The 15,392-nt window shown below is 38.1% G+C and overlaps 3 protein-coding genes across 10 annotated transcripts; 2 read left to right on the top strand and 1 right to left on the bottom strand.

Moving 5' to 3' along the window:
- The first annotated feature begins 57 nt into the window (after window positions 1–57).
- On the top strand, window positions 58–4,874 carry LOC105668626 (cilia- and flagella-associated protein 100-like). The gene is made up of 7 exons (XM_067357284.1): window positions 58–346; window positions 567–792; window positions 1,088–1,345; window positions 1,542–1,908; window positions 2,459–2,688; window positions 2,783–3,106; window positions 3,183–4,874. Exons 1-7 carry the CDS (start codon window positions 270–272, stop codon window positions 3,504–3,506), a joined length of 1,806 nt encoding a protein of 601 aa, XP_067213385.1. The 5' UTR covers window positions 58–269; the 3' UTR covers window positions 3,507–4,874.
- Arl4 (ADP ribosylation factor-like 4) lies at window positions 3,517–12,563 on the bottom strand. Of its 7 annotated transcripts, none has more exons than XM_012361088.2 (7): window positions 12,482–12,563; window positions 12,263–12,394; window positions 12,040–12,143; window positions 8,222–8,323; window positions 6,988–7,401; window positions 6,657–6,872; window positions 3,517–5,458 (listed from the first exon to the last, which is right to left on the bottom strand). In XM_012361088.2, exons 5-7 carry the CDS (start codon window positions 7,196–7,198, stop codon window positions 5,262–5,264), a joined length of 624 nt encoding a protein of 207 aa, XP_012216511.1. In that variant the 5' UTR covers window positions 7,199–7,401; window positions 8,222–8,323; window positions 12,040–12,143; window positions 12,263–12,394; window positions 12,482–12,563; the 3' UTR covers window positions 3,517–5,261. The 7 variants fall into 7 exon arrangements, with proteins under 7 accessions (XP_012216511.1, XP_012216510.1, XP_012216514.1 ...); XM_012361087.2 differs by lacking the exon at window positions 12,482–12,563 and adding an exon at window positions 10,969–11,080 and having other exon boundaries at window positions 12,263–12,475; XM_012361091.2 differs by lacking the exons at window positions 12,040–12,143; window positions 12,482–12,563 and adding an exon at window positions 10,969–11,080 and having other exon boundaries at window positions 12,263–12,475.
- Window positions 12,564–12,733: 170 nt separating this feature from the next.
- Window positions 12,734–15,051, top strand: LOC105668639 (Glutathione peroxidase homolog with thioredoxin peroxidase activity). Of its 2 annotated transcripts, XM_012361099.2 has the most exons (4): window positions 12,734–13,014; window positions 13,169–13,263; window positions 13,331–13,399; window positions 14,001–15,051. In XM_012361099.2, the coding sequence occupies exons 3-4, from the start codon at window positions 13,393–13,395 to the stop codon at window positions 14,600–14,602; spliced, it is 609 nt and encodes a 202-aa protein (XP_012216522.1). In that variant the 5' UTR covers window positions 12,734–13,014; window positions 13,169–13,263; window positions 13,331–13,392; the 3' UTR covers window positions 14,603–15,051. The 2 variants fall into 2 exon arrangements, with proteins under 2 accessions (XP_012216522.1, XP_067213411.1); XM_067357310.1 differs by having other exon boundaries at window positions 12,734–13,263.
- Window positions 15,052–15,392: the final 341 nt, after the last annotated feature.

The following is a 15,392-nucleotide window of genomic DNA, read 5'->3' on the forward strand; positions in this document are numbered from 1 at the left end:
TTAGTTTTCGATTTTGGATCAACATTCGTGATGCGTAAACAATGCGATTGCTTCGAATTATCCAACTTGACGCGTTAAAGCATTTCTAGGTGCATTTGGTGCCGCATCGTTTGGCAATAACAAGAGCGCATGTCAAACAAATTATATCCTTCAATGGATTTCACTTAGTTACCGCAAATTCGCGTCGGTGTCTTCCGATTCTGATTAATGAGAAAGAAAATACGCAAGATAAGCTTCTTCTAAACAGAAGTCGGAAAATTCGCTTAGCAATGGCGCGCAAGAAATCACGTGTAACACCTCGGGATGAATTTAATAAGAACACTTCTCATCATAGGAGTTTCCCGAGGTTAGTTGTGAGAATAAAATACATTTTCTTGCGTTTTCTTCGACTTCCTCTATTCGCAATCAAATAAATACATGTTTGCACTGTGCAACAGATACAACTCTAAAGATTTTGTAAATAAAGTAATTATTACTCAACGTAGATCCAGATTAAAGTCATGGAAACTGTGCGAATGGTTATTAAAAAAGGATTGATATAGTGAGAAATTTTAATAACATTCTAGAAAGCGAAATTATTGGACCAGCGGTCACGAATACCTAAGCGAAGGAAGAAACGGGAGAAAAGAGCAGTCGCCCTTCGGTTTTCCTTCCTGCTCGCAGACCTTAGCTCATCTTCAATGGTGGAAGGCGTGGAAGAATAAAATAATCACCGAACGTAGTAAAAAGATCTCCAAGAAACAGTATAAATACGAGCCTTTGCGCACTAACGATATTCTGGAAAGATTACGTGTAAGTTATCGTTCATTCTTTGTTAAAGCCAGGATGAACGCTGAGCAACAAATCCAACACTGATGATCGATGCGTTTGTCAACGTTGGCATATGTCGGCCAAATATTAGCAATTATTTTTCAGAATTGATTAAATGACGTTTAATAGTAATAAAATTCACGCTACGACTTTGAGAATTCAGATTCAACGCATAAAAACTATTCTTTCCTCTCAAATAACAGGCTCGCGCAAACAAAGAGTGTATGTTTTGTAGAAAAGAAGCGCATTATCGTAACAGCTCAGAAATTTTGCGCAGGTGGACGTTGAGATAGAAACGGAGGAGGCGAAAAAGCACAAGGATTCGGGCAAAGCAATCGCCATCACGGATGTGGATTCGCAATACTTTACAGAATTATCCGGCAGACCTGTGAAGGAAAAGTTTTCATTAGACGAATACATCCAGGACATGCGAGACGTGTTGAAAACAAAGCTCCTGATCGGCCAAAAGAAAGACGATTGCATCCGCATCGATCAGCAATTCGAGCACGAATCGCGTCGACTACAGAATATTCAGGTGGGAGACGCGACAAATGTTCATCTTCTACGCTTACACTTTCTTTTTCTGTATTTTGTATCAATAATGTAACAAAAAAAAGCGATCAACCCATTAATAGATAAAATACTCTCTATATACAATAAGCTTCTTAATTAATAATAATACGACTAGACGAGCGACGGATTTTCACGTAAATCGCTTCATTTTACAAAAGCATCGCGCTCGACGTTACGTGAGCGGCTTCGAGGAATTCCTATCGAAAGATCACAAGAAGAGTGTAGATATGCTGGAGAAAGCGGCGGAGGAGACGAAGTTAACGGAGGAGACTAGTGCTCGGAGAAATGAGCTCGCGAAGAAATTTGGCCAGATCAGGCTGGACGTTTATTTTTGGGAAGAAAATTGGAAAATGGTGAAAATGTGCCAAATGTTTCTTTATCGGGTCTCGCCTCTCGCTTGGAGAGTCAAGTACGACAGGATTTACAAATCCGAATCGACAAAGAGCATCGATTCCTTTGACAGAGTGGACATGTTCGGCAGATATAAAGCACCGGACGAAAGCGCCTCTTTAGAGGACTTAATAGGTAATGGCACTAAATTGGGGTGAAAATCCAGATTTTAAGATTTCTGATTGCAGCCACACTGAACTTCTATGTGCTAAAAACAGAAAATTGTACAGTTTTTTCCTTACATTGTACACTAAAATAATTTGTAACACTGTAATAACTTTTTCAAAATTTACAACTATTTGTTAATCTAAAAACAAAAGTTTTCAAAAAAATTATCCTTTTGGCTTAATTTTATTAAATGTGCAGAGTTCAGAAAATTTCATTCCAAACAAAATAATATTAATATAATAGAATAATAAAAGAAATTATTCGATAAAAAATCGAGATTCTTTCGTTTTCGAAAAAGTAATAACTTCACTTGCTGTTTTCGCAATTATCGATTCTATGTGGAACAGCAATATCAATATTTGAAATAAAAAATACATTTTTCATGATACACAGTGCCAAAAAATCACATTAACTTTCGCTTCTGATATCACATTCGATATAGCCGCAGCATTCAAAAGTCTTGATATTTCAAAGATAATTTATAAGAAAAAATGTATAAACAATTATTTCGCATTAGAATTATTCGAGCAGGACATCGCCGACGCCGGGCCCGCCGAGCTCTACTTCACCAATCCTTTCGATTTGATGCTCGTTTTCCGAGCGATGGAAACGCAAAACTTGAACGCGCTGATACACCTCGAGTCGCTCGCCGCGCCGATAACGGATATGACTACAACCATTACCGCGACCGAGGCGGAAATCAAGCAGGAAATTAGCGAGATCAGTTCGACAATCGACGATTTGGAGGTATTTATCGATTTCATTCGCAAAAGTCTACGTAAACTCCCTTAATTGTATAAAAAAAATGTCAACACGATCGGTCTCGCAAAATTCTGAACAGAATTCCATTGCCAAAACGGAGGACAGAGCGGCGGAGCTCGAGGAGTACGCCAATTACCTTCTGCGAGGTATTTTCCAGCAGCTCGTCTGCTCCGAGGAGGTGCTTCACCTGCGCGTTTTCGTGGAGGATACTTACGAGAGCTGCGTGGGTCCGAACGACGCGAATCTCGACAGCTTCACTATGATGAAGTGGATCGAAAGAACTCACGAGGAGCTCAATCTCCAGTTGGACAACCTGCCCCGCGATATTGTGCGCGCTTGTGAGAGGGAAGGATTCAGGCAAGAGACGAAGGCCATAAGGGACGCGGAGGACGCCGCGAGGAAGGTTAGAATCCAGCTTTCGGTTTCTCTAACGGCGACCGTGCATCGTTTTCGACTAAACACCGCGTACATTCGTACAGTTTGAGCTGATGCATCGGCTGTTGGACGCGCTGAAGCGCATCATGGAGCCGCCTGCGAGGAAAAGGCGACCACTGATTCGACGCTCGGCGCCTGTAGTGGCCAAGATAAAGCCACCGCCGGTCGCGCTGAAGCCGACGACCGAGGAGGCTCAGTATCTCGCCTTCTTCACCGATTACTGCAGGCGCGACGACTTCGTCGCGTATCGCGCCAGGTTCCCCGACGACTTCGATCTGACGTTCCGCCGGAAGCGCGACGACGTCGAGACCGAGATGTCGAACGGCGTGTCCGCGAGTGTTGGAGGAGAAGCAGGGGGGATAAAGTAGAAGCGTATCATTGAAAACGTAACGGAATCAGCGGATTTATTTGAAAATTCCCCGTGTGTTTATATCCGAAAGGATCGTATCAGTCTAACGCACTAACGCGTCGTCAATTACTTAGCTAGCACTATTAATAATATGTATACATAAATAGGCGATTTTAACGATCGATTGAAGCGCGAGATAAAATATTAAAAGATAATAAAACACAACAAGGGACAAATATAGTGTACAATAGAATTTGGAACGACAGTCGATATAAAAAACAACAACCATGCTTGACAGCGATCTCTTTTGGCTACTTAAGCGCCGGTTCACGCGTTCTCTCATTACAAACCCTTACAGGAAGGTCACGATATACGCTCCATTTCCGAATATTTCTTTACACGAGCAACTTTTTTTTTTCTTTACAAAATATTCTGCTAGAGATTAATCGACAATTATTTCACAAAACACTGCCAGTGACGAGTAACTTATCGGCGTGAAACAACTATTAATAAAAACGATAGGAACTCGGGAACTTTGAAAACATGTAGCAGCGTTTTTCGATGAGCAAAACTGTAATCGCAAAATGCACAAAAATCCCCGGCACTTTTGGATTAATTCTACAAGGAACGAAATTAAATTACCCAAAAAATTGCACACCGCACCGAATCTTACAATAATAATTGCACTTCCTTAACAATAAACGTTTCCTTCGCACCTCCACGCGTAACGAAAAATATAATGATTTCTAAAGAAACGTGAAACTCGTTAGAAAATCAACAATCGATTACTCTCCCGTGTAATTAGGATGCGTCGCCGCTTCGTATTAAAAAAATATGGCAGCGGTTGACCGTTGCAGCAATAATAACGGCGGTCGCTAATATCGCTAGATGATTTATGATAATTGCCAAGAAGACTTTTCGACGTTGACCGACTTCGTTGCTCGTGTTTAATGCACCTGAACATCTTAAAGTTTGTGAAATTACAGCTTTCCCGTATTTACAATTATTTACTTACATTTACACCATCCACTTTCACATCCAACGTTTTTCCCCGCAACGATAGAATTTCCTTAATCGACTAGCATCGTTACATGTTTACATTTACCATCATTTATAATCATTACATTGTTGCATACAAAATAAATCGCGCCTAAACTCAACCGCGCTGCGTGCATTCTCTTCTCCGGAAACATTTTCCTTTTATATGCTCACATATTATGCCGATCTCATTCAATGATAAGTTAGTGCCTTTTTACGAGTTTAGCGAAGATGTTCGTCGATATTTCAAATCACTCCAATGATATTTTCTCTGCGTTGCATTGTCTGAACGATAAATAAAATAAATAACACGAATACAATGCATATTTATACGCCTGAACGTTGGTAATCTCATCTAAAAAAGTCGTTACTTTGTATGCAACAATCTAATAGGAACAATTAATCATAAAAACTCACCGTTTCTATTGTTTCTCACATCCACATGCAGGCCTCTACATTCAACAGATGCTTAATATGTACACGCATACACGCACGCGCGCAAAAATCGACGCAAGCTCCGAGTCGTTCCAACAGCGTTACGTCCGTCGACAATGGGTGTCGAGGGAGGGTTTGATCGCATCCCCGCGATCGTCGCTCGCCCTTTTCGAGCCTCTGCGCTAATTCCCCGTCAAGAGGGGGGGTACGAGAAGGAAGTTGTGGAAAGCGTCGCCAGTGGAGAGGCTGTCCGTGATCGGCAATATCAGAAGACGCATGTGCAGTCTTCCGAGGCCCTGGCCTACCTGGCCCGCTTCCGATTCAGCTTCGCCAGCTTGCGCCGCTTCAAAATCAACTGGTACAACGTGTCCAATCCCTCGTGCAGCCCCTCGCCCGTAATGGCGCACGCCGGCTGTACGCGAATGCAAGAGCTGCCCGGCATGCCAGCTAGCTCTAACACGCCCAAGTGCTTTTCCAGTTCGCCGACCTCCTTCGCACCTGTGTCACACCGAGCTTATTTAATGAAACTGAAATGGAATATTCTTCCAGACTACTCAATAATCCAATGAACTACATTTAAGGACGTTTAGTACCTATTTTTGAAGTATTAGGAATTTAACAAAAATTTTACATGTTCGGAGACTTGTGACAAAATCCGGAGTCGATTCACTGAAGCAATCAAAAGTTATAAGGATTTTAATTTGCAACGAATTTAGCCGCGACTTTATGGAAAACGTGTAACCGTGTTGACTTAAGTGGCTAAAATAGATAGAAATTTTTTTTTTGTTGAACAAGTTTCTTCTCATACACTTTTTTGGTCACTATTTTTTCTTTCCATCGATAAGGGCCTACTTTTGACATTGTGGATAAACACAACTAATCTTTAACCGCACGTCAAGCATAATTCAGAAAATTCGAAAATTCTCAGAAAAAAAACAACAGAAATTCAAAAGTACATTTCTGCACTCTACTTGCGAATAAATGATAAGATTCTGCGCAATCTTTATTACTCAAACTATATGAAAAGAGCATATATTCGTCAATATCAAATTTCAGCAACTTTTTGCTACGATTGTACGTACAAAACATCCTTAAAAGCGAAATTAATCAAACTTGATGAATTAATGAAAAAATAAAAGACATCTTTAAATTCTGTAAAAAGTGATGCGGGAAAAAAAGAGAGCAGTACTTTGGGAGACAATAGCGTCGGTCAATAAAAATTAAAAAATTCATAGAAATTTACTTAAATTTCTGTTAAAAATACAATATTTTCAAGCTTTGACAGAGTCGACAATGCTGGCTAAATCAAGCCAAGAAATATCTGAGTTTTAAATACACCGCAGCTGTTGAATTATTTTGAAAGCTGCTGTCCTCGCAAAAGAGTGTCAAGTTGACATCAGACGAACAACACGTAAATCTTAGTCTTCAAATTGTTAGATGCGAAAAATTTGTGAAAATTTATTACAATTTGTTTATTGTACATATTACTTGTTAATAAATTGATTTGTTGCTTGCAATGATTTTTAATTTGCAAATACAAATATATCTCAAAAATCAGAAGTAGAATCACATATTCATAAAAACTTCTTGCTTGTGATATTATCACCTTTCAAAGTATCGCCTTCCCTTTCCTTCCGATTCAAATTTTGGGGTACATTTTCTGCACAATTCGCACACGCGATACAACAAGTCATACCAGGCAAATCCTGCTTGTTGGCGAGAATCAGGATCGGCACACCCGCATTGTCCGGACTTCTTGCTGTCCTGGTGAGCTCCATCTTCGCCTCCTCGAGCCTCTCGGTGTCGCAGGAGTCGACGACGAAAATAATACCGTCGGTGCATCTCGTGTACGATTTCCACAGCGGCCGTAACTTTTCCTGCCCACCGACGTCCCACACGAGGAAATTAACACCTGAGCACACGAAAAGCACTGTATTCCAACGAGCAAAGAAACATAATAATGATTTTCTTTGTCCTTTCGATGTCCGCGTGAAACGAAAGTGTTGCTTATATACGCGTACGCGTACCTTTAGCTTTTCCGATGCCGCCGCGAATTCGCTCGCAGTTGAAACCGATGGTCGGCACGGTGTTGAGATACTGGTCGAATTTGAGTCTGTAAAGGGCGGTCGTCTTCCCGGCGCTGTCGAGACCGAGCATCGCCACGTGGAGCGGAGTTCCCGTGGGAAGTGCCTCGAGCAGACCGCCGCTCGCACCGCTTCTACCCATCCCGGCGCCCATCCCTCTTCCCTCGTTCTGTCCGTCGCAATTCTTTCTTCCGAAAAAAAAAAACCCTCTTCTGTTCGTTTTTTCTTTCCTACTCCGTCCCGACTGTGCTTGGCATTTAGATTCTTTTTTCCCCTACGCGAAATTTCTCCTCCGGATGCAACCTTCAATGCCTGTAGAAGGACTCGCCGCTGCGAAGCTGTTCACTACCGCATCGTCTGGAAAATAAGCACGTGCTACGATCAGCGGTTTAGCGATCAATCTCGCTCGATACACAGGTGTGACGTGAAGCATCTTTTCTAATAAGTGGGACACATAAGTGGGATTTGAATCGGGGTTAACGTTACTTCGAATACCATCCGAATCGCGACGAGTTTCGCCTCTCCCGAGATCTTAATTAAAAAACAAATACGGAACATTGAAAAATAATTGTCAATTGATTCTTTAACTCTATCGATGACAATAATAGACTCGCAACGAGTCGTTTAAAGGCTTTTCGTTCAGTCATATTACGCGTTTTCTTCGAGACTTGTCAGCCTCATCCTCGAGATTGCCTTAATTGCATCGTAAGAACCGCGTTGAAGACAAACGACGGCGGAAAATTGCTATATATAGATCGTGGCGTTCTCTTCCGAAACGTATATCGATGCAAACTTTCACCTCCTTTTGTTTGACTTTTCACCATCGGGTTTATAATCGCAGGCAGCCGGCAATTTGCTTGTTAAGGTACGTGCCGCGCGCGCAATCAGGCTCATTATGTGACTACCCGAGTTGAATCTCCGAACAATGTATCATTGTTTCAAGTAGACTAAGCGCGGCTGGCGAAGAAATCGAATCGATCCTTTTCGGTTCTTCCGGCGAGATTCAAAACGAATTCGGACTACTCCGGTTCGCTACTTCTGCCGACTGTTTGTAGGCAATGTCCTCTTCCGTCTTCCATCGTTCGTACGAGGCGAAACTTTCTCTAACGTTCCTTCCTTCTTCTCTTTCGCATGCGCATCCTCATAGCGGTCCAGCGATAGCAACAGTTATACGTACCTCGCCTCGCTAGACGTATCAATGCTCTCTCTTCTTCCTTTCTTGCATGCTAACGTAATCTCGTCGCAAGGAACGTGATCCAAGATATTCCTAGTATCAACCCTAAACAATAGAGAACATTTGATGAGATCCTTGGACAAATAAATGCATGCGAAATGGCGTGAATACATATTTGCGAAGAGTGCGAATATCGATGATACTCGTACGAAGTATTTTTAGTTGCATAAACAAATTCTGGACGTTCAAGCAAGCGAAAATCCTGAACCCAAATAATATCATAACAGCATTTTTTTTACATCTGACACACATATTAACTTCTTCAGATCCACGTTCGTATTACAGTTAATCAATATCGACGGAATCATTTACTTCTTTTTTGATCGACAAATATATTACGTTTCGTTGTTGAGACCGCGCGATTGTTTATACAAAATATATGTACGTGCGAGAGTGAGCAAATCTTTGATCCGCAACGCGGAGAAAATGGCTCCTTTGGAGAAATCTGGTATTGTAGGTCACAGTGGACCCAAAACGAAAAGAAAAAAAAAAATAAATATATGCATAGCGTCGATTAGAAACTTTAAGAGGCCGCCACACGTTTTGCACGTAACATTTGCAGCATTTTCCAGAACGCTTCTCAAAATCATTGAACAATTCAAAGCCTCTGTGTATGTGTGTGTGTGTGTGTGCGCGCGCAAAGTGATGTAACAATTGGATACTCATTAAATTTTTCCAGCGTGCATTGTCCCGATAAATTCAGTGCCGCAGACTGTGATATTTACAAAAAATACTACCTCACGAATAGCGTTGTCGAAACAATTGTACCAGTTTCGGCGTTCGGCATTGGAATAAATAAGTCGGCGGTACACATAGCGGTTCCCTTTTCAGTTTCCTATTCGAGAAGATCGATTTGAACTTTCTAATTGACTTGGACGTATCATTCGCAACGTGTGCGAAAACCGATGGAATTGGATCGTCCGCGGATCCGCATGCGACATTATTCGAGAGAGCGCGCGCGCGCGCGAGAGAGAGAGAGAGAGAGAGAGAGAGAGAGAGAGAGAGAGAGAGAGAGGTGGGGAAGCGTAAATGATACGCATAGGGTGTCATCCGTTTCCGACGACTTCGAGATACCTGCATCGGGATCACTGATGCGAATCGGTGTTGGTGTTAGCCGTCTCGATGGTGCATTATCGACTCGCGAAGACGCGCGTGCGCTGCGTCGCGACGCGCCGCCGGTCTTCGTCCGGAGAGAGAGAGAGAGAGAGAGAGAGAGAGAGAGAGAGAGAGAGAGAGAGAGAGAGCCGGGACGGGACTCGTGTGCACATTTATATGTATGATTTCATTTACGCGATGCTTCTGCCTGTGATATACATTTTGGGGAGCCGCGCGACCGAAACAGCTATCGAACCACCGCTCGCCGATAAATCCTTCAAAAATCGCATCGGCTTCCACGAAGATGTTTCGAAAGTTACGTCCTCTTATATCATCCGCTGTTTTTTAATAATATGCAGCATTAAAAAAATGAAAACGTACCACTGACATGTTAGAAGTTGTGTTAATACAGAAATATAATTAATACTCTTAACGCGCTGACTCGAAATAATTGCTTAGTAATCGGCTTACTGGCGATGGAGGGCATTGCACGATTCATATTGATTCACTCCGAAAGAAATAAAGAACGCTTATTTGCTAGAAAATCACACGTATGTTTAAAGTGTAATATCTTCGAGTTAAAAAAAGTCAATTTTATATAATTTATGAATACTTAAATATAATGCAAATAAAAAAATAAACCCTAATAATGTCAAAACTTTTGCAACGCTTCATGCATTCGTGTCTTCTCTAAATATGTCGAAAATCTTGAAATGTTTTTTAATCAACTTGTGATCAATTTAAATTGTACACAATTGTAAAACCAATTAAGAACTTTTAACAGACTTTAACGAAAGCGTTCTACATTAAAATCGAAGAAAAGATTTCAACTGATTCTCTTATAATATCGACAGAATTGAAGAAATACTTCTGAAGCAAATTGAGACATTCAGGTATAAAGACCTTGTAAGCGCATAAAATAAACGAGGCAGAAATATCTTGTTCTCGATTAGATTAGCGATATGCTCCACCCGAAGTGTGAATATTGCTTCATAAGAGCTTTAAAGGTGTACCTCAACTTAGTTTACTCAAGATAATTCTTAATATTAATAACAAATAAAAATATTGACGCTATTTCTTTAGTTTATAATAAAAATCATAAAATTTTATCGTATATAAAATACAATCTTTCATAAAATCGTGACGCGTTCGTTGTACTTTGATAAATTGGCTCTACACACGCGCACGTGTGTCGTATGTGTGTGTATGTATCCGCGCAATATGCGTGTAATGCTGTACATGACATATTTTTAACTTTAATTCAATATATATCTTTCTTTCCATATGTCTTCAATTTTATATATCTTTTAAACTGAACAACACAATGTTTATTAAAAAGCTGTTATGTAAAAAGTTACACTTGTTCGCTAAAAACATTTAAGCCCAATTATTTAAGCTTCGTTGAATGCTCGCGAATTATTTTGCAAATTCGACGCGAGAGATATTCTTGCGTTCGAAATCTGATATTTATTTGGTAGACTTTCTCAAAATATTTTGTAAACGATATTTATCTCAGTAAAAACAATGATTTTGTAGCATGTGCACAGAATCCATTGATATTTCATTATTATACGTCGAGAGTTTATTTTTATTACCCATTGATGTTTTATATCGGCCTGATATCTCATATGTGATCTTTCCAGCTTGACTACTCGATTATAGAAAATCTATTACTTCCATATGAGAAACTTCCTGTGCACTTCTTTTCTATTGAAAAAAAAAAAAATAAATAAAAAAACAAACATTAAAGAGGATTATGTCACTTTAGCATGAGACAAATTAATATCAGATACAAGAAAATACCATTGTCGAACTGTCAACTGTCAACTAGACACACTACAATAATATTTTGACGAATGTAATATACCATATATGTACACTTTATCGTTATATAAAATTATATAGAAATTCTTTAATATAAAGCAATATATTGCAAATAAATGTTTCATGTTTCGCTGATTAAAACTAATTTCTTCGAGAAGAAAAAAGTAAAATCTGCAGATAAGAAAATCAGACACAAAAATTTGCTACAAGAACTTTATGCCGTGACTAAATAAATATTTCACAAGTGATCTATTTTGGAAAATGGTTGGCAAATCATCAAAGTATCTCAGTGAAATCCAAAAAAACCAGAAATACCAGAAAGAGCAAGTGTTTCGTAATTATGTCAAAGTCATCTGATCTTTAATAGCCCATCTTTCTATAAAAACTTGCATTAACAATCTAGCAGCAATTATAATGAAGAATTTATTGGACATAATATGTATATCTTTGAGATTTTAAAAGGGCATTTGATTTAAACAAACGAGCCAAGTGTTAGAACTGCAAGATAATTAAGGTTAGCTAAGGTTAGTTAAGGTGAGCTAATGCCTATGCTATATAATATGTATGAATCATTTTCGCGTCTATATTCATAATAAATAAATATAGTATCTATCTATACAATTCCATTCCTACAGATATATACACATATATCAATCAAATAAGATTTTTTGTATTCCATTTTGTCAAAATCTGTCAGCTTTCGTAATAATACAAAGACTAAAGTGATTCTTTTCAGCAAAAACATATTCGTCTCCAAATTATGGAAAGGCAAAAAAGATATATCTACGTAAGTTTCGCAAATTTGCTAACCCTATTATATATTTACTGAAGCGACACAATACCCGAACAGATTTCCTATTTTTGCTCGACTCGTCCTGCGTATTGTGCGAGAATCTTGATTAATCCGCCCAATATTGCTGCGCATCTCATCCAGACAGTCGGAAATCTATCGCAATACGTATGTACAAAACACTCCTTCACACGCAGCCTCGCGTGAGCCCCCGAAAATTTCGGGGCGCGTCACTGTGCCGCGGATACACATCACTCTGGATCATTGACACTTACCATGTTACGCGGAGGTATTATCTGAATCCGCAGGCATATCCAACTTCACAAATCGCCACAAAAGAACACTGACCCACTTTTCGCGTGCGCTTGTGGATAGAGGAGACACTATCAGCCGAATATGAGCGAAAACTTAAACATAACAATACAACCGTCGAACAGTTAGTCGAGTAGTCGTCCAAGACGAACTGATACGCAGCAAACCAACCAACAACTCACGCGAATGAAAGGTGGTAGCTTGTTGATTTGCCGGCAGCACCGATATTTCGCATCAGTATATGGAAACGCAAGCTAATTCATGTCCACAGACGCCATCTAGATCCACCGGCAGTTCTTTGAATCTTTTGACAAAATCGCACTATTTACCGCTGCTGATAAAATAGATCGCTTCTATACCATCTGATGTAAAAATTCTGCCATAGTTAGGTTAGGTTTGTGTCTACGCGATTGTTTGCTATAAAGCCATCAGCTGACTATTCATGATAGAATATCTTACATTAATTACATATTTCAACATATGTAAAATAAACGTTATTAATATGTATTTTGATTTAGCGTAAATTTTCACTATTCGTCATGAAACAAATTTTAATTCTTACATCAATGGATGCTGAAACCAGATATCGCTGAAATTGAGTTCTACTTTTAGAAGAAGGAGTTTATACTCTCTAGCGGTGACCTTCGACAGTTTGGGTTTTTTTTCTTCTACAAGGCTAAACATGAATCTCATAAATTCCTTATAAATTCGAAAGGTATTGTTTAAATAAAAAATAATTGTTCGCAAAAAGATGGCAACATCGTGAAATAATCACGGTAATAAATGTGCGATTTTTTTTAACGATGTTGCCGTCTTTTTGTACCAATCGTAAACACATTTAAAATGTAAAACCCACCACATTTTTAAAGTTAAAAAAAGCAATCAAAAAAGACGTCAGACAAGAGACCGGTCAAACAAACAAGTGGTCACAACCGCATTCTTCGGACGTGGCCGTCATCAAACAGTGAGTTGCGTTTCAAGTATACTAGTCATCTAATCGATTTATACGCATCAATTTTTATCATTTTTAGTAATACATTCCTCCTTCGTTTGTGAAGAACATCGGACGTCTGTGCGTTACAGTGTGAACAAAATGTTGCGTGAGTAGACAAAAGAATTTAATCTATGAACAAGAGATAATCTCGTTTTATCAAGTAAATAATATCATTCAAATAGATTCTATTAAAATTTTCTTGCATGACGAATTAATAGTTATTTTCACATTGTTAAGAGAGAAAAAATTATTTTTAAACAACAGAAAAAATATTTATATTTTTTATTGTAATATGTTGAATGTATTTTATTAGGCATATTTTTGGAAATATTTACGATTTATTTACGAAAAATTCTTGGTTAACAGAAAATTCCTGTTCTATTCATTTCAACTTTTGTGATTTAATTATTAATATATTATGAGATTCATAAATATGATTTAGAAAATCTCGAAATTTTCAGTATTAAAAATTTATATATTCTATGAATATTTGTAGAATATGTTAACAAAGAAGTTATACGAAAAGATTCTATAAACATTGATAAATAATCTGAAGAAATTTTCACAGAGGTGTATTTATATATGCTAAATAAATTAATCATGGAATACATTGTGTTACTGAAAAGAAAATGCAGCCAAAAGAATAGATTATACATATTTATCCAATCTGAACAGGTTTGAAGATGCTAATGCTGCATTATTTATAGGCATTACATCAATACTCCTGCTTCTTGCTGTCTCCTCAAAAACGATTGCACAAGAATGCGAAGAGAAAGATGTATCATGTCCTACGTCATCAGAGTTTAATCAAGATACGGATTGGGAATCAGCTACTTCAATCTATTCCTTCTACGCTAATGACATCAACGGCAAGAACGTCTCGCTCGCAAAATATCGTGATCATGTGCTCATTATTGTTAACGTCGCTAGCAATTGCGCCTTAACAGAGACAAATTACCAGCAGCTCCAGGAGCTATATAATAAGTACAGTGAGAAGGAAGGCTTGCGAATCCTTGCGTTTCCTTCTAATCAGTTCGCTGGCCAGGAACCAGGCACCTCTGAAGAAATTGTAAATTTTGTAAAGCGATACAATGTAACTTTCGATATGTTTGAGAAAATTGATGTAAACGGAGAGGATGCTCACCCACTGTGGAAGTGGCTGAAAACGAAGAAAGAAGGATTCATGATCAATGCTATTAAATGGAATTTTACTAAATTTATCGTAGACAAGCAAGGCAAAGCAGTGGAAAGATTCGCTCCGTCTGATGAACCATTGGCAATGGAGGAAACTCTGAAGAAATATTTCTAAATTTGTGCTTTACAATATTTATCTCGATACGTAATACTCTTACAATTAGTGTATTCATATCACTATCATACTCTTATTTCTGATAAGTTCTTTTCTTATTTCTTATAAAGATTTGAAACGTCATTATATACTATTACTAATAAAGAGAATTAGGTTAAAAATGTATTTTTTCCCCTGTTATATTCTTCACTAATGGCATATGGAAAAATACGCTGCTCTCGTGGGATTTATAAGCAACAAGAAAAAAAAATATTGTTTCATAAGCATATTAGCAGTTTTAAGATGATTACAAATGACAAGCATTCCGATAATCATATTTTTTTATATATTGATAATGAAGTGAATGAAATAAACTTTTAAGGGCAGTGCTTTATTATATCTTTTCTTTGAATTGGTCTTTACACTAATGTAAGCATGTTATTTACTCAATAAATGTGAACTGTACAAAACTCATGTGGTTCAATCAATTCACTTAAATCTTAAAAAAATATCAACTAATTTTATTAAATACGTTAAATAGATGTATTAATCAATAGTATTTAGGTGTATACATAAACAGGTATATAAGTAAATTGCAACATATTTATAAAAATTAAACATATTTCCTTCTTTCATAGAATCGGATTTAAAATATAAGTCTAGTGTTCTCTTGGCATATGCGTAATGACATTAATTAACATTCTAAGTGTGATCTATGCTAAACAATGCTTCATTAGTAATGATTCGGATCATTTAATATATTTAATGTATATATATATATATATATATATATATAGCTACAATAAGTAAA

Source organism: Linepithema humile, chromosome 6 (genome assembly GCF_040581485.1).
Source record: "Linepithema humile isolate Giens D197 chromosome 6, Lhum_UNIL_v1.0, whole genome shotgun sequence".
Lineage (NCBI taxonomy): Eukaryota > Metazoa > Arthropoda > Insecta > Hymenoptera > Formicidae > Linepithema > Linepithema humile.

Bases quoted from the DNA above. Each gene is read 5' to 3' on its own strand.
- LOC105668626 (XM_067357284.1), top strand. From the start codon at position 270: ATGGCGCGCAAGAAATCACGTGTAACACCTCGGGATGAATTTAATAAG. The intron at 1,909-2,458 runs GTAATGGCACTA...ATTTCGCATTAG, and splicing joins CTCTTTAGAGGACTTAATAG to AATTATTCGAGCAGGACATC. The intron at 3,107-3,182 runs GTTAGAATCCAG...ACATTCGTACAG, and splicing joins CGGAGGACGCCGCGAGGAAG to TTTGAGCTGATGCATCGGCT.
- Arl4 (XM_012361088.2), bottom strand. From the start codon at position 7,198: ATGGGCGCCGGGATGGGTAGAAGCGGTGCGAGCGGCGGTCTGCTCGAG. The intron at 6,873-6,987 runs GTACGCGTACGC...TCGTGTGCTCAG, and splicing joins CGGCATCGGAAAAGCTAAAG to GTGTTAATTTCCTCGTGTGG. The intron at 5,459-6,656 runs GTATGACTTGTT...GGTGTGACACAG, and splicing joins CAACAAGCAGGATTTGCCTG to GTGCGAAGGAGGTCGGCGAA.